At 38.2% G+C, this 27,719-nt stretch overlaps 1 protein-coding gene across 1 annotated transcript; it reads right to left on the bottom strand.

Moving 5' to 3' along the window:
* Nucleotides 1-11,387: 11,387 nt before the first annotated feature.
* glulb (glutamate-ammonia ligase (glutamine synthase) b) lies at nucleotides 11,388-14,415 on the bottom strand. The gene is made up of 7 exons (XM_031318403.2): nucleotides 14,199-14,415; nucleotides 13,592-13,772; nucleotides 13,318-13,479; nucleotides 13,086-13,232; nucleotides 12,593-12,720; nucleotides 12,259-12,458; nucleotides 11,388-12,162 (listed from the first exon to the last, which is right to left on the bottom strand). Exons 2-7 carry the CDS (start codon nucleotides 13,755-13,757, stop codon nucleotides 11,844-11,846), a joined length of 1,122 nt encoding a protein of 373 aa, XP_031174263.1. The 5' UTR covers nucleotides 13,758-13,772; nucleotides 14,199-14,415; the 3' UTR covers nucleotides 11,388-11,843.
* Nucleotides 14,416-27,719: the final 13,304 nt, after the last annotated feature.

Below are 27,719 nucleotides of genomic sequence, written 5' to 3'. Positions count from 1 at the left end.
ATCCTTGTCTTTTGACAGTGGTCTTTTACATTGTAGTGACAGACTGGGCTTGAGCAGGCTGCATGTAAGGTAATTGAAAAGTTCTCGTGAGACTCATGTCGTACTTAAATGGACAGTGCTGGTCTGCATTTGGTGCATTTCAGGACAGGGTAGCAGACTGAAATTGGACACTTACCAAATCGCCTTTGTCGACTCATTGTTTCCCACATAGCAACACCACATACATACTGGTAAATTTCTAATGTAAGCTTTCAGAAATATTGAATATATCCCCTGTGTTAGCTAATGCCATGCAAATAATGCATATTATCATCATATATAGACATTTGTGGGTTGGTGAAATTGAAAATAAGCTCTAGAATACAGTATAAAGTAAAATAATGGTTGGCCAACATTATGCCTGGCAATTACATTCTTTCTGATTGTATCTGTTTAAGTTATATAACTGTGCCTTTTTGCCTGGTCAGAGGGAGTTGAAATGTTTATGACCCTTGCGTCTTCGTGTTCGTCAACTGGAAGCTGTCACAACAAAGCCATGGTGGCTGTTACGCGAGTGTCTTTAGGAGCAAGCACAAAAAATGAACCCGGATGCTGATGCTGTACTAACATCAGGTTTAAGGAGCATCACCCAGGAAGTCCCTGTTGGGATTAGAAAGATTGTGGTTTGTTAGTTTACTGGGTGTTTGTGTTTCTTCCCTACCCCCAGTCAGGACGGTGTTTTTCTCTCATGATCATCATCAAAGAAGTTAAGGAGAAGGAAGACAAATACATGCTTGCTTACGCTAATTGTTTTTTAAAGTTTGAGCTTTAAATAAATGTCTATTCATTTAAAATATTGCTTTACATCATTACATTATTTATATTCAACCTGACTGAATTCAGCATGAATGTGAATTAGCAGGATACATGTAATCTGTAAGGAACATCAACTAACACAAATATATTTTTAAACATGATTTGCTAGAAAGTTGGACATGAATGAATATTTCATTGATATGCATGTAACCCACTGGCAAACTGCACAGAAAAAGTGCAGAGTCATTCTAGGGGTGGTTCTTGAATTTCACGGAGTAGACCGCCTTAATTGAGAACATACCACATCTTGGAATTTTCCACAGAACACACAAGTTCTCTGGCTGTGGTTATGGTTGAATTTGCCTTGCTAAGCATCCAGTTGCATAAGTTGTACCCTCCAGAACATTGACCCACATCATACCTCTTAATGCATACCTGATATAGAAGAAGTAGAAGGTGGATAAAATAAAAGAAACACTTTACAATGGAATTGATTCCAAAACGACAGCACTACAAATGAAATTACCTCAACAATGATTTAAGGGTGGAATTCCCATCTTTATGACACACAAGATAGTGAGATACAGTAAAGGTGAGGGGGAATTCATTTTCATTTTCCCTTATCAAAGACAGTGTTGAGAGAGAGAACTGTTTGTGTCAGTGATTACCAGCCTGCAGAAACATTGGTCCTCATGCTGCTGCCCATAATGACTTGTTCAGTATGTTCATATCATATCTAGGAGACAGCAAACAAGCTTGGCACTGTCAGTGACAATGCAGAACTGACAACTTTAATGCATTGTCTAAATTTAGTATAAGGAGCTGTTGCGCCAAAGCACTGCAGAAGAACATGCCAGCAAAAAAAGTCTCAGATAATCCTTGTGACCTCAAAGGAAAAGTGAGTGTCAGAGTGTTCAGTGTAGTGGAAAGTGTTAACATATTATCTTAAACTGCAGGATCCTAGTTGATGGGTAGTCTCCCTCTTGAAAGTGTCATTTTTATGCTTTTGTTTGCTGTTTTTGGCAAATTATCATAACTGTGGAAGTGAGTTAAATGAATGATGGGACTTTGAGCTTATAAAGTCCCTAACATGCATCATCAGGAAACCAATTATCAACTTAGCGCATTAGGAGACTTCAAATCTGCTTATTTCATTCACCTCCATATTGAAGCAGCCAGTATAACTCATGGCCTCTTTGTCCTGTGTCTTTTAAAAAGGCTGTTAGACTAGATTGTACCTACAGCTACTACAGTATCACACCTGTAGGACTTTTATTCTTTGCTCTCTTTGTGACTGTACCAACCTTTTTTTTAACCAGATCTAAATTGGGGCCTTTTAAAGGAACAGTTCACCCTAAAATCAAAAGTACATATTTTCCTCTCATCTGTAGTGCTATTTATCAATCTAGATTGTTTTGGTCTGAGTTGCCCAGTGTTGGAGCTATAGACCAAAGAGATGTACGTCTTCTCTCAAATATAATGGTACATGGAACTCGGCTTGTGGTGCTCAAAGTGCCAAACAAAATACATTTGAAAAACTTAACAGCAATGTCTCCTTCCAGGAATCATGACCCGGTCAAGACCTGGTTGTGAGCAGTTTAATGTTGGAACTCTTTTCTTTATACCAAACTACCCCCCAACCGTATAACTGCACATGGATGAAAAGGCTCATCCTTGTGACAGCACGAGATGTAAACATTAATGGCGTCCTCCTCGGCTGAGCTGTAATGTTAGCTAGTGCAGCCAAGCTAGCAGTATCAGTTAGCTATAAACTAATATCCACAAAGTAGCAATGTCGAGCCACATGCCTCTCGTCCGTTCTGTGCAGTGATACTTTAAAAAAAAAGTTTTGTAGAAAGAAAATAGTTCCTACATGAAACTGCTCACAACCAGGTTTGTAGATTATATTGAGATGTTAACATTTATATGCTTATTCTCTTTCTTGCTAAAGGTCATGTCTATCAATTAAATATAATGCTACAGGTAGGAGAGGAGTTAGCAGGGGGAAATAGCCAGAAAAACATCCACCTACCAATAGCATTAAAGCTAATGAATTAACACTTATATATTGTTTGTTTAATCAGAACAAAAGATAGTAGGTTATGTGTGGGACTATTTATTGGCCTAATGCAGTGACTTTGGATTTTCTTTGCTAAGCATCCAGTTGCAAAAGTTGTTTTATTAGGTAGCTTTATTTTATTATTTCGATTTTGTATGGAGCCAGCTGCTTGTTTCCCTCTGCTTCCACTCTGTATGCTAGCAAAGCTAACAGTCCCCTCTCTGTAGCTTCATATTAGCGGAAAGATACAAAAATAGTATCAATCCACTCATCTAACTCTCAAAGTTTTTAAATGAAGATGGACAGTCTGAATGTTGCTTTGCATCGGTTTCCCTAAAGTATGAAACACTTAACTTATTTCTGAATGACTAAATCTGTTGACTTTTAAAATCAAATTTTCTCTTTTTGTTTAATTTTCACCACTTGTTTTTTTTTTTATTCTATTACTTCTCATACTCAAATGTTAAAGCTCCATTGTGTAATGTTTTGAGTTGATTCTTAGCAAAAACCCCTTTGTTCATTCACAAATATGTGCTCATTCAGGATCATGCTATTCTCGAGGACATTTAACAGTCGCCACGGAAGTTAAAAAGAGAATTAAAACGACAACGCGACAGGCAAAGCAACAAGACCAAAGTTAATATTGGAGTGGCTTTTCCAAGATGAAAAGAGGAGCAAGGATTTAGGACGTCTAGGATACTTTTCCTTGCATCAATGATGAAAAAGGATTGTCTGCCTTGTAACATAAACATAATCATATGTGTCGTGATTTCCCTGGAGACAACTCACGTCATGCAGTTGTAATACAGACTAGGCTACAGCTAGAACAGCTGCATGTAAACGATGGAGATACTAAGAGCTAATTTCGGATTTGGTTTCATTGTTCATACTGCTCAGAGAAATATATTAAAAACACAAACTGTTGCTTCATCTTTGGAGAGTGTCTCTTTAGTTTTTCTTTGCCTCACTGATCCACTGCCACCGGCTCTGTCTTTTGGTTTTTCTTTACCTTTCCTTCTTCCTTTAGCTTTCCCTCGCACCTCCGCCACATCAACTGATCTCTGACACTGCTCATGGAGAAAAATATGTAGCCTACACTGTAAACATTGCCTTACACTATTAATCTCGTACAATATACAGAATAACAATAGCACGGATACTTTACTAAGATTAGCTTGCATTCGTTTGAGAACCTGATAGCTGATGTTAGCAATGAAATGATACCAAAATAACAAAAACGTAAAACTATTATTACACTGGAAGGAACACTCACAGACGAAGTCGTACTTCTTGGAATAATACGGCCACCGTAGGAGTTAAAACGCACTCGGAATGGGAGGGGCTAGAGAGTAATATTCAGTTGGTTGTCATATACAATTCCACCGCTAGATGGGAGAAAGTCTTACACAATGTAGCTTTAAGCACTTTTGCTTTAGCAAGTGGTGTTTAGTAAGATTCAAAATATACAACACTTTTACCAGGACTGCACCAAAATTTGCAAAAGTTTGCAAAACCAAAGGAAGCGTTAAATCATCCTGTCTTCAGCATACCTCATTCTTTAAGGCAAATAAGAGTATCCTTTTTCTATTTGTCCCAGGCTAGTTTACTCTTGGAATAGTATACGGTCCAGTGAGGCTCAATGGGTAGAGACAAATATCAACATAGGTAAGACTTTGATTGGGCACTGAATGCTATAACATATGGAATTTTAGATCAACAAAATCCATCATATATCATAAAATATGTTTACTTTTATTTTTATTGTTGCTACAAAGAAATTCAAAAGGTACAACTGTGACAGTACCTTTTCTCCAGAGCTACAGATTGAGGTGTTTTTATGTTATCCTACTATGCTTTTTGCTCACCCCTGTGCTTACTTGTGTGACCTTTGTGAAATTCCATCTTTGTGACTGAAGGATGGGGGTGGTGTTGCACTCATGGTTCCTGAAGGTCACAGAATGGGGGCTTGTGAACTTCAGGATCAGATTTGACGACAGGGGAAGGAGAACAGACAATGAGAGGACCACTCAAAGGAAAGTCCAAGTAAACAAATCCATTATGAAAACAACTTGCTTTGGGTTATTTTTGCTTAAAACCTATCAACCCCACATGATTGATTGATGTTGTGAAAAAAAACAATGATAGCTAAAGAGGAGTTTACTGCTGATTAGTTGGTCCTGCAGGGCAAAGACTTGTTTGTTATGTGAAATAATTACAAAAGGCTCCCTAAAACAATGCAAAGCATCTAGGCAATGTCTTTCAAGACTGTTTTGCAATCTTTATCCAAAACAGCAAAATGCACTTGAGTAACAGACACATGACTAAAGACTAAAACAGAGACTAAAAGAGAGAACGTTTTGTTCCCGCTGTGGGCTTTAGCAACCTGACACCAGGGAGAAGAGCAAAACAGAATAAGTGGGAAACTTTCAGGGAAGAAGTTTCTAGCCTGCTCAAACACAGAGGAGAAGAACAAGTAAGCTTTGACCCATGTTTACAACTTCTCATGTTTGCACTGATATTAAGTGCAGCTTACTACAGTATGTTATTCAAGCATAAAGCAAAACACATACAGTATGATTCCCATTGATATGCATACAACACTAAACTATATGGCACATGGGCAACCAATCTAAAATTCCTGATTGATTTGTATGTGTCAGCAATATGGAGGGGGGGGGGTCCTGATTAGCCGTAAAGCACTTGGGTCTTTCTCTCTTGTTTTCTTGTTGTAACTTAATTTAGCATAAACATTGTAAATGGAGAAACAGGTAGCCTGGCTCTCGCCCAAAAAAAAACATAATCCACCGACCAGCACCATTAATTAACATGCCACATCTTCCTTGTTAGTATGAAAATGGCAATGCAGTGTAAAACTTTAAAAAATACATTTAATATACTTTGTTTAATAACTGAAATGTAAAAATGACAAGTTGCGTTTTTTTTTACGGGAACATGTGCTTGACAGTAACTTCCTGAAGTCTTGTTGTCAGTCTGAAGTTGCGGTAGTTTCCCCTTGCTTCCAGTATTTATGCTAAGCCAGCCTCTTGGCTGAAGCTTCATATTTGTCCCACAGGCATGAAAGCGGTATCGAGCTTTTCATCTAACTCTCGGTAAAAAAATCAAATAAGCATATTTCCCAAATTATGAACTATTCTTTTAGAACTTGTTTTTTCTATCCCCAGATGTCAAGTGTGTACCATGGCAATTTAAACGTACAGTATGTAATTTTCTGCCACTCAATCTCTCAATCAAAACAATGGATGGTAAACGCGGACTTTTGATGACATTGTGAAGATGCGTGGAATTATGGGAGTTGTAGTTTTCATTGTTAAAAACCATCGGCGATTAGAATACATCTGTTCACGGACAAGTTTACCCATTCCAGTTTATTCACGTTACTTTTAGTAACATTTATTCTAATAATAGCTGCAGTTTCCCCAACATAATTATGTTTTTCTTGATTCGATTTGTAGCCTATTGGTAGCTGACCAGTTAGGTAGTGAGCAAGCAAGCTAACATTAGCCAGCGGTTAAAACCACAATATATTTCACATGTCAATGTTACCTTTTAGATGCTTTCAACACCGGGGCGAAAGGGGTTTGTCGTAACGTTACTCAATGAAGCTGAGAGACGGGCGTGGGAGGGGATGGCTGGCGGAATCCCCGGGACGGCAAGGACGTCCAATGGCCGTTGTACAGCAGCATAAGATCTCCCAGCTGCCCAGAATTATCTCCCCCTTCACTTTTTTGTCTTCTTAACTAATCGTTTTGGTACCTAACCCACCTTTTGTCAGGTAAATTTAACTGTAAAGACAGCTAAACGCGAAGGGGGAAAAAATTCGGCAGGGAGGAGATTTTTGGCACAAACACCGGTAACGTTAGACGTAGACAGAGACATAACACTACGGATGGCCTCTGTTCTGACTCGGGTGCCTGGGTCTAATATTTCCTGATGGTTCAACTGCCGTCAGCGTTGTTAGCACCCGGCGCTAGAGTTAAGTGCTGGCCGGGTTTGGATTGCTGTAATGATAGTGGCTGGCTGCTAGCTGGCTGGGGGATAACGTTAACTATATGTCCCAGGCTGTTGTCAGCTCTCATTCAGACTGAAGTCTCTTAGCACCGCAAGAGTGATGCAGACAGAACGGGGTGTGCTAGCTGGCTAAATTAGCATTAGATTAGTCGTCTATCTATACAGCTAACGTTACTGGTGAACGTATTTGTGGGTTAGCCCAGTGCTGTTGTCTGTGATCAAAACAATCATACTAAAAATAACTTAATGAGCGTGTTGAAGATGTTGTAACCTTATTATGTTACCCACCAAGCATTAGCATTAACATTAGCTACTTGTCAACCAGCACATTGTAGTAACTAAGCTGGATCGATCGATATTGAAATGTATCAATAAATAAGGTCTCTGCTGTATTACTGTGTTGCAAAGTGGCATGCATTAATGACAAAATGATGCCACGTGGCAGAGAAAAAGCAGTATTAGGATTCTGTGACATTGAATGATTTACAATTACTCTCGAACGTACCTTCTGGGTTCCTGTGTTTTGACGGAAGTTAGAGCAACTAGAGGGGTCAAAGGTTATATGACGCCACTGACAGGCAACTAAACGAAACGTCCCATGCCCAGAAATAAAATTACAGATTTCTCTGGGTTTGAAAATTGTTGGAAACATTTAGGATAGTGTAAGTACACAACTCAACACAATAGGTATAGTCGTTTGTTTGACATTTTGATGCAGAAATGTTACATATTGTACCTTTAAAGCAGAACTGGTTATTTATCCCAAGAATCCTATGAATTGAGATGCGTGTCTGTTCACATGACATGCATTGAGCTTATTCTTAGGCCTTTCACACATTATCATGTTTCTTATCGAGTCAGCTGTGGTGCACGTGCTGCAGTACTGTCATAATAGGACACACACACAATCACACAAGGAAGCTCCTTGTCCAAACATTACTGAGTTTTTTGTAATGAATTTGGATGTAAACCAAATTGAACCTTGTTGGTTCCCATTATGCATCTGGAGAAAGTATTTTATTAACTATATTTAATCTACTAGTAAGATCTGAGCTTTAAGATCAGATTTAATCATGACAGTCAGGACAGTTCTAATCATACAACCGGGATGTGTTTGTTTCACATGTTGATGACGTTTGTCACAATTGGTGGTGGTCTGATCTCCGTCAATGCTCCTCCATCCAGGGTTCTCTAACCTCTCTGTCTCACTGGGTGGCTCTGCTTTCACAGCTGCTCAAGTTTCCAACCATCAGGCCAGCAATGCTGTGACAGTTTTCACTACATGTCCCCAAACCCACCGCCGCAGGGAAGGAGGCTTTGGGGGAGGGGTGGGACAGAAAGCACAGCCAATCTGTTGTCAACAGTGATAGTGATAGTATCTCTGACTGCATTTATGAGATGAGATTAGAGTTAATGCAGCCAAGGATGGTGCTTCATTTACTGCTTGGACTCTGATATCTGATTAAGTCTAGAGCCTCTAATTAAATTGCAGTTCCAATGCCTCATTATTTACGATGAATAGTCTGTGTTGTGTAACGAAAAGGGCACACAAATATCAAGCGTCTTGATATGGCTTTTTAGGAGATTTTTAAGAACCACAGTTGCAAATTGAACTTTGTGCACTAAACCTATTCCCACTAGACCTGCCTGTTGTTATGTTATAGCTGGTATGGGGCCCCACCCCCGCCCGCCGGCACCAGATTGCTTGAATTTGAACTTCAGCTGCAATGGAAACGAGGCTCTAGGCATAATGGTTTTCTTCATGAGACCTCTTCTTTTCCAATTCATCTGCCCATGTTATCTTATCTAAACTTGTAATGTATATCCTCATATTGTTGCCAAAGTGGTTCATTCACACACTTTCACATCCCTCTGTACAGACAGTACAATGGGGTCAGATTACATTGGAGAAACTGAGGAGGGGCTCCACTTGTAATGCACTAGGAACATTTCAATAGGTTGTGCAACTGTAAATATGCAGTACTAAGAAAATGGCATTCCAACTGTATGTCCACCTCCAAGAGGTATCACTACAGTATGTGCTGATATCCTCAGTCAATAGTTTGTTTGTAGTAAAAGTGATTATTCTAATGTCTTTTTATTATATACCAAAAAAAATACACTGAGCCACTGACTGAATATCTGTGATTTTGTCTGATAGGTCTCTTTGCAAGTGGCATTTACATGCATTAACAGTTTCTGAGCTCAGCTTGTGGACATAATTTAACGAAGGCAAAGCAATGTGATTTGGACATCTTTGTTTGGCACTAAATTCCGAGCCAAATCGAATTTGGTGTGTTCTCACGCTGCTGCCAATACATCACTGCGAGCAAATACCACTTCAGGCGCTGTGACATCAGTTCAGGGCATCCATGCTAAATCAAGAAGAAGAAAATATAGACCTATTAATATAACTATGATATAGTACTTTCAGGGAAAGAAAACTGGGATACGTTTGGCTGACCAGACTTTGCACTTTACTTGGATTAAAGCCAAATTACTTTATTTTGGTTGTAAAACACCTCACCTGTGAGTAGTAGTAGTTGTAATAGTAGTAGTAGTAGTAGTAGTAGTAGTAGTGAGATGTACTGGCAAAATGTCTGCCCTGTGGTGTGCATTCCCTAAGTCTGTCCTTAAACAACAAACACACATACAGCTTCATTGAAAGAAGTGATTAGGTAACTAACTTGAGATTTGAACCTCAAACTAGGTATCTTATAAACCAAGTTTAATAGAGCACTGCGCTGTAAGCTCTTGGTCATGGTATAATTTTGTAGGATCAACAAGTCAAGCGTGACAAAACTAACACTGGGGCCACCTTGGGGTAAATACTTTTTAGATGTAAGGATCTCCCCTTTCTTATGTTGTTGTTTTTAGCTCTTGTTTTTCCCCTCATATAGCTCATATAGAGCTCTATACACATGATATGTTTCCTAATGAACATGAGACCACAACTCTTTTCGGCTACTTGCATAAAAACTGTCTAGTTTTTGTGGGTAGAGGTTCCATGTCTCACTTAAGGACACTTAGAAAAGACATGACTAGTGATGAGATAGAATGTGAGACACTATTATGACTAGAGAGCCTCTCTTGATCACACTGTCACCTTACTGACACCAGAGATCCCAGTTCATGGCCCACAGACTAAAATAAATTCTCAAGCACACACAGTCATTAATGTTAAATTTAGGCCAATTGCCTAAATGATAAATCACTCAAACACAAATGTATTAAATATAAAACACAATATTATTTTTTAAATTGTGATTTGATCAACTTTTTTGCTTTCATTTCTGTCAATGATCTGTCTGTGACCCATCTAGAAGCAGAGTCGTTTGTTGACAACTGCTGTTGGAGTTTCTGTCTTTTAGCATGTCTCACCTTGTTAAACCTGTACTTTAACTCTCTCTAAACCTGTTCCTGTCAGAAACTCTTCCTTGTGCAACCTTAGCTGTCTGAGCTTAGCTGTGAACCAGTGTTTGTCATTATTATAACTCACCCTGTTGCTTGAAGTCACAGCCCTTGTGTATCCATCCACACTGTTCCTGAAAACCTGCCAGTCTGTGCAGTCCAAGCATGCCTGAATATCTTCCATAGCTTAACTGTTCCCACTGCTTAAATGTCCTCACAACATGTATACAGAAAGCTCTGTATACATGTTGTGAGGACATTGACTGACTGACTGTATGCAGGAAACAGGTGGACCATGGCATGGTCAGTGTCCCGGTGCATTTTGGACACTGCTGATTGTATTGTAACAGTGATCCAAAATATTTTCCTCTCTGGTTGGGCATTTAACATTTAACTGTATTTGGGGAGTTCATGGCTTAGATTACCTTTGAAGTCGGGGTTTGTCCGCTCCACATGGTATCTGGTCGGCTTGTCAGTGTTACAAAGTTTTAATCATCAAATTAAAGTTTTGTACAGAGTACACTGTGAAACGGTGTACTCTAATTATCAAACAATATTAGTTACCTGAACTTCTTTAAGTTGCTAATGCAATATGGTGAGTAATACAGTACACTGTACAACTAACTGCTCAAAGTGAAATATCCTTCTACAAGGATTTTCAGGTTATTTTGGAAGGAACTTCCCATCCTGTCTTTACTTTCCTGGCTAGTCCATAGGTCATCAAGGACTGTGTCAAAACAACATAAAGACAGTTACACACTTTGTTTTCATTGACCTGCACTATAGAGGAGCAATCCCAAAGTAGTCAGCAAAGTCAGTGCGCTCACGTGCATGTTGTCACCGCCTTCACAAAATGACAAACCTGTTTAAGTGTTTTAAAGGTTTGACGTCATGTTGACTTTTTATTGAAGCAGCCACTTGGTCTGTTTAGCTGTTTGAATTAGAGGGAGGATGTGGATGTTCCAATGTCTTAATTAACCTCCATTTGTTGAACATTACAGTGCATTTTCCCTTAATGCTGGTCACATTTCAGAGATTCATATCAGCTGACAGTCTGGGTACATGTGGGAATAAACTGGAGTTAAAAGTCAGATCTAAAATGTTAGCTGTTTATTTTTTGACAATAGCAAGTGAAAAACATGCATTATTAAAAAAAACAACACACACACACACACACACACACACACAAAAGTAGATTGGCTATGTTGCCTTACATAGTGACCTTACTGTATCTATCCACAACATGATAAAACCACCATTGTGACAGGCCAAGACTACTAAAAACATTCAAATGCCTTTGGGATCCTTTGGGTTAGAGTTACAAGATCTACAGACAGTTTTTCATTAGTACCAGTTAACATTACAATAATGTCATTCTATACATGTTATCAGATATCATGACATCATGATAAAATGTGTTGGCAGTGTTTGAGCCAGAGGTTAAGACTTGCTGTATAAATTTTAAATTTAAAATGGTAAAGATCAATCCAAGTCTTGAAAGAACATGGCTAAATACAGTACTGGTAATGACACTTGGTCTTAAGACTGTTCATTTGCTGTGATCTGTGGGCTCCTCTCCTTCTTCCTTAAGTAAACACGTGCGCACTAGCGCCTCTGTAACGATGTAAGGGTCGCAGTTGGCAGACGGACGGCGGTCCTCAAAGTAGCCCTTCTTGTCCTGCCCTACCGAGCGAGGGATGCGGATGCTGGCGCCACGATTGGCCACGCCAGCCGAGAATTCGTCGATGCTCGAGGTTTCGTGATGACCGGTGAGACGTCTGGCATTGTCGAGCCCGCCTTTGGGATCGTAGGCACGGATGTGATACCTGTGTCTCTTTGCCAGTCTTTCGATCGACTCCTCAATGATTCTGTAAAGAAAAAGGAATTAGAAAACACTCAAAACCCAAATTTAAAAATCATACCAGTTATTGTAGTTAACTGAAACAACGAAAATGCATTCTTACTTCAGTCCGCCGTCCTCTCGCATCTCCTTTGTGCTGAAGTTGGTGTGGCAACCGGCACCATTCCAGTTCCCTGAGATTGGTTTGGGGTCAAAAGAGACCACCACACCGAAATCCTCACACACTCTGTGAAGGATGAAGCGAGCAACCCACAGATGGTCCCCCATGTTGATTCCTTCACAAGGCCCAACCTGGAACTCCCACTGAAACACATCAGGGACTAGATTATTGACATAATTAATTGATTATTATCTGGTATTACACAATTTGACAACAAAAAATGCATTTTTCCATGAAAGTGAGATAACACAAAAATAACAAGACAAAGGGACAATACCTGAGCTGGCATGACTTCAGCATTGGTGCCACAGATGTCAACCCCAGCGTACAGACAGGCTCTGTAGTGCGCTTCCACTATGTCTCGCCCATATGCCTTATCTGCTCCCACTCCACAGTAATAAGGCCCTAATCAGGTGGAAGGTAACCAATATTTTCACTGATCTGACCTTTAGTATTGCTAATGTATTATATTTAAATAAACTGAGTATGTTTACAAGCACACTTATATTCCACTATTTTTCTGAATCTGACAATATTCCGAATTTGATACAGGTCATGTAAACAGCATATTCTGTTTGGATATTCTGAATATAGCATTTTCCGATTAAGACATATGGGATATGCTGGTATTATTCGGGTTTTAGAAGCATCCTTATCACAGTAGTGCCATGTAAACAGTTTTGTCAAAATATTGTCTTTTTCAGAATAAGGACAAAAACCAAAATAAAATGTGCATGAAAGCTAAGACAAGCAAGAGAACCAATACTAACCTTGTGGACCTGGGAAGCCGTTGGAGGGCCAGCCAAAGGGGTGTCCATCCGTGCTCAGGAGAGTGTACTCCTGCTCCATACCGAACCATGGGTGGTTATTCTCCACCATACTCATGATCTGTTTACAGGTTTGCCGCAGATTGGTCTCTGTTGGAACAACAATAGTGAGTATAGCTGAAATACATAACAGCTTTAACTGCAACCACTTTCAGGCTTGTTCTTATCTGCTTACCTGCTGGCTTGCGGTTGTACTTGAGCACCTCACAAAGCACCAGCTTGTTGGGGTCTTTTCTGAACGGGTCCCTGAACATGGCTGCAGGGATCAGGAACATATCGCTGTTGGAGCCCTCTGACTGGTAGGTGCTGGAGCCATCAAAGTTCCACTCAGGAAGATCTGACACAGAAAAACAACTGAAATCAATGATCTACTCTACTAAGTCTTAAAAATATCATGTTTTACTGCATGCTGATGTGGAAGAGTTGTTCACATTGGAGCCAGATCTTACCCTCAATCGTCTTGGGTTCAGAATCCAAAGTTCTGGTCTTGCAGCGCAGTCCCTCTCCAGAGCCATCTATCCAGATGTACATGGCTTGGGCCTTGTCCCCCTGAGGGAGGTTCATGTACTGCTGCTTAACAGCTTTGTTCAGTTTTGAACTTGCTGAGGTGGCCATTTTCTTGACCAAAACCTACAGAGTGAAGAGAAGAGACGATAGCCTCGATAAGCACAGTGGAGCCACTATATCTCAATGCACATACACAAATACTGTGTACAACCAGAAAAGGTGTCATGGAAAAGCACAAAAAAGCTGACACAGAAAAGGTTCAACTAAATGTTTTTGACAAGGAAAATTAATTTTGAACGAATAACAGCTCCATCAGTCTGTCAGCCTATAACCTGTCTAATAATCTGATGCACATATGAGACAGGATTAGTGGAAATCAACATTCTTTACATTACACACCATTTATGGTAACGTTAGAGTAAAGTCAACATCTAAACATTGACATAACAAACAGGTAGCCTAGAATAAAGGGAAAGTTTCAGCAGCTCACAAATAGAAAACAATTTATCCGTATAGGAATAAATCCAGCAGCAGATAAAAAGCTCTTACCTTATGTTAAGTGTAGGAAAATATCAAAAGACTATAAGAGCCTCTGGATGCGTGGTCTTTGTGAAGGTATCTATTGTTTTTCATTCCTGCTTCCTTCGCTGTTTTCATGTTGGATTTATAGCGCTGCTGAGCATCTCCGCCGCCTCTGATTGGCCGAACAAAAACGTGATCAGTCCGTCACTGCGGTGAAACCCCGCAGAACAAATCAGCGAGAGCAAATCAAACAGGATTTAGAGAGAAGGAGACACATTTTCACTAAGAGTGAAAAACACGTAGTGCGCCCTCTAGTGACGTAAACCTGATCGTATGATTCTTATAAAACATGTTTCTTATAAACAGAACAATTTGTTCTCAGAAGTTCAAATCAATAGAAAAGACAGGACAGCGTTAAAGATGATGTTTTAGAATGTCAGCAAACACTTAAAACAGAGCATAAAGTAAAGGGAAGCTACTGTAAATTGATAAAGGCAAATTGTGCATGTTAAAAGTGTCAGATTTACAGTAGCATGTGAAATATCACTTTAAACCTGAAAAATGCACATAACACAAGAGCTGTTTTAAGTAAGTTATACATATTTCATAACAACATATTTTGCAGAATAATCTCTTTATGCATCAACTGACAAAAATGTCCAACCAGTATTAAAACCAAACCTACACCCTTGTTATACTATGCTACTATAGGCTATATAATTTATTGTATATACTTTTACACCAGTGAGGGATTAAGTACTTAGATCCTTCACTTAAGTAAACAGCAATAACACAGTTTAAAATCTCAACTAAAAGTATCAATTAATGGTAGTAAATCTTGCTCAAGTACAAAAGCATATAATAAGCAAATAATAGTTAATAAATGTATGCAATATATATAAAACACTTTTCAGGCTTTTTCCTTTTTTAGAGCAGCTGAAGAGAGACAGAAAATGTGGGGGAGAGAGGGGGGGGGGATGACATGCAGCAAAGGGCCTCGGGTCAGTTTTGAACCCAGGCCGCTGCCAAGGACTGAGCCTACATGGGGTGCACACTCTGAAATGTGAGCTAGAGGTCTCCCTGTTAATTTAAACTATTTTATACACTGTTTGTTGGGTAGTTTAATACCCATCAGTGCATCGTGTTTTATGAGCTGATCTTATATTCTGTATGTAAAATCAGAAGCTGCAACCATAAAATAAATGGAGTAAAGTAAAAAAGCACAATATTTGCCTGTAAAACATAGTTCAAATATAAAGTAACAGAAAATGGAAATACTTAAATAAAGTACAAGTACCTCAAAATTGTACTTAAGTACAGTACTTGAGTACATCAGTATTGTCAGCAAAATGTAGGCTACTTAAAGAATCAAAAGTAAAATTTGTCATGATGCAGCTGAATGGCCCCTGCCAGTGTTAAAATATTGTTATATATACTTTATGACTGGATGATTATTACTGATATAACATGTAAGCAGCATTTTAATGTTGTGGCTGTTTGAGCTTGAGTTAATTTTAACTTCTTTATTTAATGTTGGTCAGTTTAATAGGTAATAATACATCATATTTTAAAATCTGAACATATATTTTGTATCTTATACATATGTAAAAATCAAAGTAACAAGTAACTATAACTCTCAGATAAATGCAGTGAAGAAAAAACTACAAAATATCACTTTGAATTGTGGTATTTTAGAAGTAGAAAGTTGTAGCATAAAACAAAAATACTAAAGCAAAGTACTGTACATCTACCTTGAACGTGTAGAGTAAATGTACAGTCACCTTCCACCATTCTATTATACAGTACTATACTAAATGTATAGTATTTGACATAGTATACCCAGGCAAAGCTATAGTGGAGTTAAGCTAACATACTATATGGTGTTCATTTGTAAGTCTTTATTGCTGAATGTATTTGGCACATATGCTGTGTTTATGACATATTTACCACATGTACCAGACTTGAACAGGGAATTACTTAGTGAACTTATCATTATATCTGGCAGTTGTACAATGACATTTCCAAACAGGATTAGTCAGGAAACCTTGGCTGAGATCCAGGCTTTTGTACCAGAAAGCAGACTGGCACCTCTAAAACAAGTTTGTCCATTTAGAGCTGGTTGAACAACAATAAGCTTTTAATTGTAAGTCTTGCATGACAACAGCTAGAGATTATGAAAAGATGGCACGATATGTTTTCCCGTGTCACCCTGCACAGCAACACAACATTTGATCAGTTACCCAAGGTTACTTAAGCAGGGCAGGTCTGAGGTTTGAATATTGTGTTGAAATCACAGAATTTCTGTCTGAGAACGAACAACAACAACACAACAAATACAAGCTAAGGACACAAGGATGTGGAAGCAAAGAAAGGCCATTATAATTTGAATTGTCTAAGTAACTGAATCCATGTTGTGAAATTTAACCATTACCACTGAAGTCATGGAAATATTTTACTTTAAAAAATCATCAATCTAAATGTATGTGGTTTAAATTCCCTTCTTTGAGATTTCCAGAAGATCATTTTGATTAAAATGTTCAAAGAGGGTTTGGATGGTTTTCAACATAAAATATTTAAATACACCAGTGGTGCGAAAACAACAAAATATATAATTCAAAATTAGGTATTCATTTCCTTGTAAAATTCAAATTATTACAGATTGTCTTTGCTATACAAGGCCATCTCTCTGAGAAAGGTCTTCACTTCTCTCAATATTTTAACATCAGATAGCTCCCAAATAACCAACCAACGCATTTATGAAACCTTTTACAGTGGAGGAAAACATGCACAAACTTGACCACAAATGCATTGCAGGGAAGGAAAGAAGAATCACCTGTATAAAAGCAAGACACACAGTGATGCCTAAGAAATCTACCTTCAAACTAGAAGCACTCCAGAGCGCTGCTGTCAAGCTATACAAAGCTATTGAAAACTAGTCATGACTAGACGGAAGAAATACAATGCTTTATTTATTCCAGCACTATTTGCACTTTTGCATTGCCCTATTGTATTACTGTTTGCAATCCGCATAGTGCTGTTCGTTTACATGTATGTGTGTATGTATGTATGTATGTATGTATGTATGTTTATGTATATGCATGTGCATATGTATGTACTGTATTCACTCTTTATATACAAACATATATGTAAGTAGTAGTTTAAGGTTTATGTTCAACTTGTTCAGATTTGTTGTCCTTGATTTTAGCGGTATGTGTATTTCTGTGTATGTACTTTGAGAGCAACAAAAAGCTGAGGTCAAAGTCCCTGTATGTGTTTATACTTACTTGGCCTATAAACCTGATTCTGATTCTTCTGGCAGGAGATATGCTGCCCCTGTATTCAAAAAAATCCCCCATGCTTTTGGGCTCCTTAACAAACTGCCAGAATGGTGGCTTAATGTTGGCAGACAGAGTGGTCAAAGAAAAAGTGTGTTTCCATTTTGGTTATGGAAAGTTCTGCAGCACTTTATAAGTGTAAGGTTCTTAATGAGAATAGCTACACTATTAATATATTTATAGATGCAAATGTGTGTTCAGCATAACAAAGAGCATAAATGCTTGCACATAATATTTTCTATTAAAAACATGTGCCCCAACTCTGTGTACTGTGTAAGGCCTTCTTATTTTTTTGCTTTGGGGAGTGTAGCCAGACTCTGAGAGAGTATAATGCCATGGCACTTTGCAGAATTGGATGAGCTCACATAGAGAGAGACGGTTTCAGGCTGAGCCTCAGCTGAGGTTTCAGCTCATGTCCTCCACCAGTTTAAAGGGTTTCTTTTCTACTGAAGATGTGTCAGCTGGTAATGTAGGCTCTCAAGTCACAGAAGTCATCCTGGGGATACTGAATCTTTCCTGATGCTGCTGTGTTATCTTCAGACCATCGCTTGGCAGAAGTATGACACCTGTCCCACAATACCTTCATACTGTGAGGAGAGTCTTGTGGGTCCAGGAGGTAAACCTCGTCAAATAGGTGTTCAGGACAGCATCTGATCAGTCAGATCTGTAAAACATGGCAGATTCAGTGATTAAACTATCATTTTTTATCAGGGTGTACAACTGCATATATGTTTTGTCTTACAGGAGAAGCATGTATTTAACCTGGTGCATGGCAATTACTGTACTAATAAATGTGGTTACAATATGTCGAGCAAATGTTAAATTTGTATTCTTAATAGTTTAACTTGCAACATCATCTGAAATCTGTAGTTATGGCAACAGCTACAGTGTAAAACATGATAAATCCATTTTTATTCTGATTTCTTGAGGTGAGAGAGACTTCTTTGAAAATGACTTAACTTTGGAAACTTATTTTATATATCCCTGTTATGGACAAGCATGACATGGTTGGTATCAATGGATTCCTTAGATCTTCTAGTTTCATATGATACCAAATATATTCACTAGCTCGCCGACAGGTTTAAGGAGCACGTAATAACATTTCAGACTGCCAATTCCATACAAAGACCAGGCAACGCCCATGTTACAGGGCTGACTATAACGAGCTAAGTTAGCATCGCTGTTCAAGCTGTATGCTACAAGAACATGAACGTTAGCACTTTCCAAAAGTAGTAAACTCTCACTGCCGCCATAACAACACAAAGCAAATTGTAAATGCACTGCAACAATGATGCTGAAAACATAAATGTAATTTATTTGGCGACAAAGTCCTAATAATATCAACTTACCTGGAGGAACGTCAAGAAGATTCTGCCAACTGTCTGAAACATTTGACAAGGCGGGGGGGTTTTCCAAGATGGCGACCGAGTAAGGTGTCTTTTCGGTGCACTGCTGCACGAAATATGTAAAACACGTAGAAAGACAGTAATAACCGATTGTCTAGTATACAACCTAACTGAACTTGGTTTTGTGACGACTTGTAACACCTAAATGCCGGGCCGTGATAGGAAAAGAATGCTCAACAGCGAAAAGAAAAGTTCTGAAGCTGCGCCAGGTAACGTCTTGATAGCCTCATGCCATGACTATGCTAGCACCATGTCAACAGTAGCAGTCCTGTCAGAAGAATTTTCTCCGTTGCCTGTTACCCCGTGAAAATCCCCTGCTGCAAAAAAGGCCCTTTTTGGAGGAGAAAATGAACTGAAAAACTTGAAAAACTGGTTAGCGAAAATTCGAAAAAAATAGATGCTAACTTGTTGAAAATAGAGGGGCTGAAGAAAACGGTGGACTTTGTGTGTGGTGAAATCAAAGATACGCAGACGAAAGTGACAAATGTTGATTCTTGTCTCAAAGAGGAGGAACTCAAAGTGACTAAACTCTTAACATGTGTCTCTGAGCTGGAATCTTACTCCAGAAGGTGGAATTTGAAGCTCTACAGCATTCGCGAGAGCCAGAACGAAAACGTGAAAGAGAAAGTTGTGGAGCTGTGTCAGGTCATTCTCCCAGATGCAAAGCTTAAACCAGCTGAGGCCATCGACATTGCACATCGCCTCGGGAAACCGAATCAACCCAACACCAAACAGTCCAGCACCAGGCTGAGAGCCATCATCATTCGGTTTGCTATGAGGTGTTACAGAGATGACCTTTGGAAGGCTGCGAAAAATCACCCCTTCTTGCGTGACAACAAGCTATGTTTGGCTGAAGATCTGTCACAACCTGTCAAGACGTTTTGGCCAATAATAAAGAAAGCACGGAGTGAGGGAATGTCTGCCTACTACGTCGGAGCAGGGGCTTTCGTTGATGGGCAAGCACTAACTTGACTTTGAGTCTTCTGTCTGCAACTGGTTGGTTGAATAGGCGAGGCTACTGAGGCCTGTTAAACTTCGGTTCTACCTCTGATGGAAATTATGACCACTTAGTTAGATGTCTGAGTTTATCCACTTCAGAAGTCTTTTGTTGTTGAAAAAAAGAACAGGCTTTATAAGTTTGGTTATAATGATTTTTACCATATGTTGTTACTGTTTTTCATAGGGTTATAATTAGGCCTAGGCCTACTATACGTGCAGTTTGCTCAGTGTGTCAAATTCTGATACTTGTCTCTTATCTGAAAAGTTAACTTTCTTTCTTAAAAAGCATTTCATTGTCTATAGTTTCGTTAAACGCCAGGGGTTACAAAACGTAAAGCATTATTTTTATTTGGTAAACAGCAGAACTCAGATGTTTTTTTCAGGAATCACACTCAGTTACAGATGATGTGAATTTTTGGAGAAGACAATGGGGGAATGATTTGTGGTTTTCTCACTGCAGTGAAAGGTCAGCAGGTGTTTTGACTTTGAAACATAGGTTAAATAGTGATGTTTTACATACAGACACTGATCCGAAAGGGCATTTTATTTGTCAGGTTATTGATTGCAATAAGATATTTTTCATTATTCTGAATGTGTACGGGTATAATACCAGTGCAGAGAACATACAATTGTTTGTTGATATGGAAATCAGACTTCAACATTGGTTACTTAAGTTTCCGAATTCATACATAGTAATGGGAGGGGATTTTAATGTAATTCTGAATCCTCTAGTAGACAGATGGCCACATGCCTGCACAAATACTAGAAACACTTATTTGAAGAGTTTTATGGATACATTTGATTTATTGGATGTATGGAGGGTGAAGTTCCCAGATACAGTCATGTTCACTTGGAATAACAAAGATAATACAAGACTATCCCGTATAGACTATTGGTTGGTCTCTAACAGTATTAATGAACAGAATATTTCAGTAAATGTTTTTCCATGTCCTCTAAGTGATCATAAAGCTATATCCATTTATATTAATATATTTCCTTCAGATAAGGGTCATGAAGCCAATTATTGGAAGTTAAACAACTCGCTCCTTGGGTATGATCAAGTGAAGACCTACATTTCTCAGTTAATTTCGCAATTTTTTAGTAAAGCCAAAGTTGAAAATTAATTTAATTTAAATTGGGAAACTTAAAAGAATTAAAATAGTACGTGCATCAATTATCGACGAAGCACAATCAGGGTTCATGCCTAATAGGCATATCTCTGACAATATTAGGTTGGTTTTAGATATACTTGATTACTCACATTTAATTTCAGAAAACAGTTTTATTTTTTTCCTAGACTTCTTTAAAGCTTTTGACACTGTGGAGCACAATTTTCTTTTTCATTCACTTAGGAGATTTGGATTTGGTGAATTCTTTTGCAATGCCATCAGAACCTTATACAACAATGCTAATTGTTCTATTAAGCTTAAACATGGATCGTCTCCTAGATTTGATGTACGTCAAGGTTGCCCCATATCTCTGTATCTTTTCTTACTTGCAACCCAACTTCTATGTACTTATCTTAAATCAAGCAATCTAAAGGGTGTCACTATTGCTGATAGAACTATTGTTATCAGTCAGCTGGCTGATGATACAACATTGTTTTTGAAGGATAGCTCACAAGTTCCTCTAGCTATTAATATTATAGAATTGTTCTCTAGGGCTTCTGGTCTTCGTTTGAATCTAAATAAATGTGAACTGTTAGCTATAAAAGATTGTAATGCTGACTTAGTGGCGAACATTCCAGTAAAGAATTCTATAATGTATTTAGGTATTAGATAAGAAAGACTCCCAGAGATGTTCAATTAATTTTAATCCTATTATTGAAAAAAACAAAAAGAAAATGTAATCAATGGCTTTTAAGAGATCTATCATTAAGAGGCAGGGTTTTACTTTCAAAGGCTGAAGGGATATCTAGGTTAACATACACTGCATTTTCACTTAATGTCGATACCCACACCTGTAAAGCTATAGACAAACTTCTCTTTGACTTTGTTTGGAAAAACAACTCATTATGTAAGAAAATCTGTTCTAATGAATGAGTACTGTAAAGGTGGCCTTAACTTTTTGGACTTTACTACTGTAAATTATACATTTAAAATCAATTGGATCAGGCGATACCTCAGGTGTCCAACTTCTCTGTGGAACTTTATTCCCCATTACATCTTTTCTTCATTAGGTGGTCTCAACTTTATTTTGATCTGTAACTATAATATTGACAAAATTCCCTGCTTCTTTTCATAAACAAATGTTGTTGGCCTGGTCTTCATTCTTCAAACATAATTTTAGTCCCCACAGATTTTATATTTGGAACAATACATATGTTTTATTCAAAAATAGTAATCTCCCTGTTTTAGGTAATGTACTTGATACTGAGGTTGGTAGAAGTTGCTTCTCTCCACACTGTAAGAATGTTAACAAAATAATTTGTCAACTTTTTCAACATGACATCATTTGTACACCCTCTTCTTTATCACACTGGTCCAGCTTTGTTGGAGAAATATGTTGGGACAAGGTCTGGCTTCTGCCGCAGAAGATTTTTCTGACTAATAAAGTCAAAGAGATTTCTTTTAAGATACTTCATAGGTTTTACCCAACCAACCACTATTTACTCCAAAAAGACATTAGTGTAAACTATACATTCTGTGGGAATCAAAGAGAAACTCTTGTGCATTTATTTTGGTTATGCCCTCATACTAAATTACTTTGGAGTAAACTGTCTCGATACTTAGCTGATCTTATTTACCTTAAATTCTCCTTGTGCTGGGAAAATGTACTTTTTGGTTTCATTAGCTTTGACACAAATCTCACCTTTCAATTTTATTTAATCAACCTGATTTTAATTTGGACCAAGTTTTACATCCATAAGTCCAAATTCCAAAACAAAACACCTAACTTCACAGAGCTGTCCATTCACATTAAACACTATATATCTACTATATCCTGTTGCAGTAATAAGAAGGCTGAGAACACACACACTATTTGTACTTTTCAAATGCTTTATGTAAATTGAGTTGTTTTCTTTCTTTTTATTTTTTTATTTTTGTATCTCCCCTGGCGTACTTGACCTGTTTGTATTGTATACAATTGTGGCTTTATACTTGTTATATGCTTAATAAAAAAAAAAAAAAAAACATTTGACAAGGCTTCGTCATGTAGTTTAACAGTGGTTGGCATCCATAAGTGTTGCATTACCGCCATCTAGCTGGAGAGCGCTGGGATCGTCACTTGAGACACGAATTGCTTCTGACAACAACGGCGCGGAAAAATAGTCTCAAAAGTACCCACACAAATAGAAGGACATTTACACATATATTTACATTGAAAAATACTAAGTTAATTTACAAATGTTGAAATACGAGTTACAAATTAGACGCTTGGACACAGATACGCATTTGCGGATACAAATCGCTCTGCATTCATTTGTGAATTGTGTTTGCGGATACAAATCGCTCTGCATTCATTTGTGAATTGTGTTTGCGGATACAAATCGCTCTGCATTCATTTGTGACTTGTGTTTCATAAGTCACTTGTGTTTCATAAGTCACAAATTTGAGACAGATACAACACAGATTTACGAATACAAATCACTTGTAAATTCATTCATTCATTTGTAAATTGTGTTTTACAAGTTGCAAATACTTATAAGACTGTTTTAGCACCATACACATGCTGTTCACAAAATGCTTCAAATCAAAGGTACATGCTCAATTACATAATTATCTGAAACTATAAAACCATTCAGTCTCCTTACACCAGAATTCTATCACTGGATAGCAACAAGAGATCTATGGTCAGGCAGTGACATCTAGTGGCTAAAATGCAGAACAGCAGACAATTGCTTGTTTGCTTTGTGTGCTGTTGAGTATGTTGCGTTTGGCCGACAGGGCCAAACGCACTGCAATTTACAGTTTTTTCCAATTGCTAAAACATAATTTTGCAAACTAGGCTGGTTTTATCAAAATACTTAACACAATTCACAAAACCACACACCCAAACTGCAAAATACCTCATATATCCTGCATATGAAGCACTGCAACCAAACCTACATATAGCATTATCAAAATCAAATCAAAATTACCAAATGGCACACACTTCATTCATATTACCAGATTTTTGTCTAACCAACTACACACTGTTAGGCATAATGAAAAGCACTCTCATATTTAGTATGCTTTGCCATAATACTAAAATAGTTCAAATTTTAGAAAATTCTTCAGATTGTTCACATGCACAGAAATATTTGCAGATACACACACATGCTGTTGAAACATTTATTTTTTTATTTTTCACCAAACAAGTCAGTGCTTCAAATGGCCCCGCCCCTTTTGGGGCAATTTCAGTCAGGTTGAAAATCACCCCAGAAGTCTCTCATAGACTCTAAAAACATACTGTAAAATCATTTTTTTCAAATATCAGAGCTTTCAATACAATCTCTATGAGTTCCGGGAGGGCTTGCACTTACGCGCTTTCGTCATACGTAACGTAACCATGAACGTAACTAAGAAAAGAGCGGGTAGCAGCGTCAATCAATTCACGTACTACTGTCAAGATGAAAGGGGGAAAGTCCTACACTTGAGGATTTTCCAAAAATTGTTATGAACGAAAAACCTGGCTAGCAGGCTGTGACGTAGCCAATGCAGTCTTCTGCTACCCCTGCCTACTCTTTTACCCAGAAGGCGGCACAGCAGACAGCACTGCCTGGACAGTGACTGGTGTAACAGACATGCACCATCTTTCAGAAAAGCTAAAGAAACATGAGCTGTCAAAGACCCACATGGATAGCTGTTTGAGATTGTCTGCTTTGGGGAGAGTGAACATTGCCACTCAACTGGATGAGTGTTTGAGTTAGCTTTGCGAGGAAAAGATGAAACTGAGGGCTCCACCAAGCCTGGTATTTTTCTTGGACTGGTCACTTTTGTGGCACAGTTAGATGAGGTGTTTGATGAGCATCTTAAAAATGCTAAAGTTTTCAAGGGCATATCAAAGACAATTCAAAACGAGCTACTGGAGTGCAGTGTTGGGGAGTAACGGAATACATGTACCGGCGTTACGTATTCAGAATACAAATTATGAGTAACTGTATTCTGTTACAGTTACAATTTAAATAGTTGTTATTTAGAATACAGTTACATTGTTGAAATCAATGGATTACATACTTCTCTGTTTCACAAGTTTATTCACTCTCTGAATAAATTAAGGCAACTCCATGCATTTCCTAGAAGCCCCAATGTGAAAACGAAAAAATGAGCTATTTGCGTGATCACTGATAGAGGTAGAGATGGAGCCAGAACCGGCACAACAGAGCCAGGGCAGGAATGAGTTTCTATCTTGGAAATTCAAACAGCATTTCACATTAAAGAAAAAACAGGGAGAACGAAATATAACTGTGCAGTGCAACCTCTGCTTGCCAGCAACCAACCTCCTTTCAGCGTCCAAATTACTCCACCTCCAAGCTGAAGAAGCATCTTAAAGTAAGTTATTTTTTTTAATTAGCCAAGGGTAGTCATCTGCTGTAGTTTTACTGGTCACCTTGCTATTTCATAGTTGACGTGCGCCTTTACATTCTCCTACGTGCTGATTTACTAGCCCAGCAGATAGATTTTTGTATTTGTAGTCCCGAACTGCATACTACAAAAATCTAACCGCAGTCTTGCTACCACGAGCGAATGAGCCGTTGAAAGACTGACTAGCCCCGTTTGACATGCTAGCTAACATTAGCTAAAATTAGCTCGTGGTAGCAAGACTGCGGTTAGATTTTTGTAGTATGCAGTTCGGGACTACAAATACAAAACTCTATCTGCTTGTTCAGGTACACATTCAGCCAGTTGGAACAGAAGAACACAACAGAATAGGCCTGTTTAGTAAGCTGTATGTGATGGCTGCATTCCTACACTTGGAAATGGAAAATGGAAATCAATGTGGAAGTAATCCAAGTATTCAGTGTCGGTACACGATCCGTTCTGCCTGCACGATCCGTTCTGCGCATGCGCAAGATGTTCGCGCATGCTCATAAATACGTAGCAGAAAACGTGACGGTGCCGCCTGCACGATCCGTTCTGTGCATGCGTGCGCAAACACGTTAGTTTAGCTAACAGCTAATTCGGCTAACAGCTAGATTCAGTCTAAAATAACGTTGTCTAACTTAATGGGAAAAGCAGGCTACAGCTAAATTAAGACTTTACAGTAATAACAATAAAGACAAGTATTGAGTGATTGTATTTTAAATGAGCACAAGTAAAGCAGAACTGACGTAACAGCTGTTATATATGTTAACGTTTATTTTCAAGTTTTATTTTGAGGGTCTTTTAAAGTTTACATGCTGTCTCAGCTAGCGGTTAGCCGAATTAGCTGTTAGCTAAACTAACGTTAGCTTGCCTGTGGAGGCTAACGGGAGACCGCTATAATCACCTAGCGGTCAGCCGAATTAGCTGTTAGCTAAACTAACGTTATCTTCCCGGTGGAGGCTAGCCTGGAACAGATCGGGCAGTGGCGTAAATCCTCGTACAACAGCGCATTGCATGCGCAGAACGGATCGTGCAGGCGGCACGGATCGGGTACTGCACCACCTTTCCTACACTATTATGTATCATTATCATTGAACATCCCTTCTGAAATATCCAAAACATTGGATAATATCTTATTCAACTTTATTTGAAGGAACAGATGTCATTACTTAAAAAAAGACATCCTGTGCAACCTTAGAAGAAATGGTGGTCTTGAGGTATTACGTTTTGAAACACTAAATAATACTTTCAAAGTAAAATGGTTAACTGATTTGATTGAAGAAAAGGACTGTATTTGGAATACTTTGCCTAAATATGTATTTGGATTAGTTGGTGGAGTTAAATGTCTGTTGACATGTGATTACATAATTGATAGATTACCTGTAAAGTTATCAAATTTTCATAAACAAGCTCTGCTGGCCTGGAAGTTAATTTACAAGCATAATTTTACACCAACCAATTACCACATTTGGAATAACAAGGATATTCAATATAAAAATAAATCTCCGTATTATAGAAATTGGATTGCTAATGGTATTGTATTGGTAAAACAACTTCTTAATGCTGACAGGCAGTTACTAAAGTATAATGAATTCCTCTCCAAATTCCGGTTTGCAGTCACTCCAAGAGAATATGCAATAGTTGTTGATGCTGTGCCGAGGAGTGTGCTGCAACTTCTTAGAGGTTCAGTATTCATGTTCAGTATAGTGATCAATCCGCTTAATGATAGTATATTCCTTGGGGGGATTGACATTACCAAGAATAAATGTTCTAATAAACACATCAGGGAAAAGGTAACTCTGCCCTCAGGAAGATTCTTTTGGGCTTCAATCTTTGGAGAAATGAACTGGCAAAAAATCTGGTTAATTGGTGACAAATTCTGTCTTAATAACAAAGTAAAAGAGGTTTCTTTTAAAATCTTACATAAAATATATCCGGTAAAAAGGACATTAAGGAGATTTAAACTTGAATATAAATATTGAATATTCTTGTACTTTCTGTGAACCAGAAGAAGAAACAATCTGCCATTTGTTCTTTCACTGTATGTATACTAAAATATTTTGGGTAGATGTTCAACATCTTATAAGACGGAACACTGGGCAATCAATTCAATTTAAAGATAAAGATATTTTTATTTGTTTTGAAGGCAATGAGTTGGACAATGATGTTGTTTATTTTGTTCAATTAATCTTGTTATTGGGGAAATTCCACATTCACAAGAAGAAATGGGCGGACTCCAAACCAAGCTTTGAACACTTCTTTCAAGAACTGCACCAATATGGCAACACTATAAAAGGCATT

Source organism: Sander lucioperca, chromosome 11 (genome assembly GCF_008315115.2).
Source record: "Sander lucioperca isolate FBNREF2018 chromosome 11, SLUC_FBN_1.2, whole genome shotgun sequence".
Lineage (NCBI taxonomy): Eukaryota > Metazoa > Chordata > Actinopteri > Perciformes > Percidae > Sander > Sander lucioperca.
The sequence above is the reverse complement of the archived record's forward strand: the minus strand, read 5'-3'. Positions and strand labels throughout refer to the sequence as shown.

What these genes read in the sequence shown, in the direction of transcription:
- glulb (XM_031318403.2), bottom strand. Translation starts at nt 13,757, where the DNA reads ATGGCCACCTCAGCAAGTTCAAAACTGAACAAAGCTGTTAAGCAGCAG. An exon ending in TGAACCCAAGACGATTGAGG is followed by an intron (nt 13,480 to 13,591) that starts GTAAGATCTGGC and finishes TTTCTGTGTCAG; the next exon opens with ATCTTCCTGAGTGGAACTTT. An exon ending in CTGAAGTCATGCCAGCTCAG is followed by an intron (nt 12,459 to 12,592) that starts GTATTGTCCCTT and finishes GATGTGTTTCAG; the next exon opens with TGGGAGTTCCAGGTTGGGCC.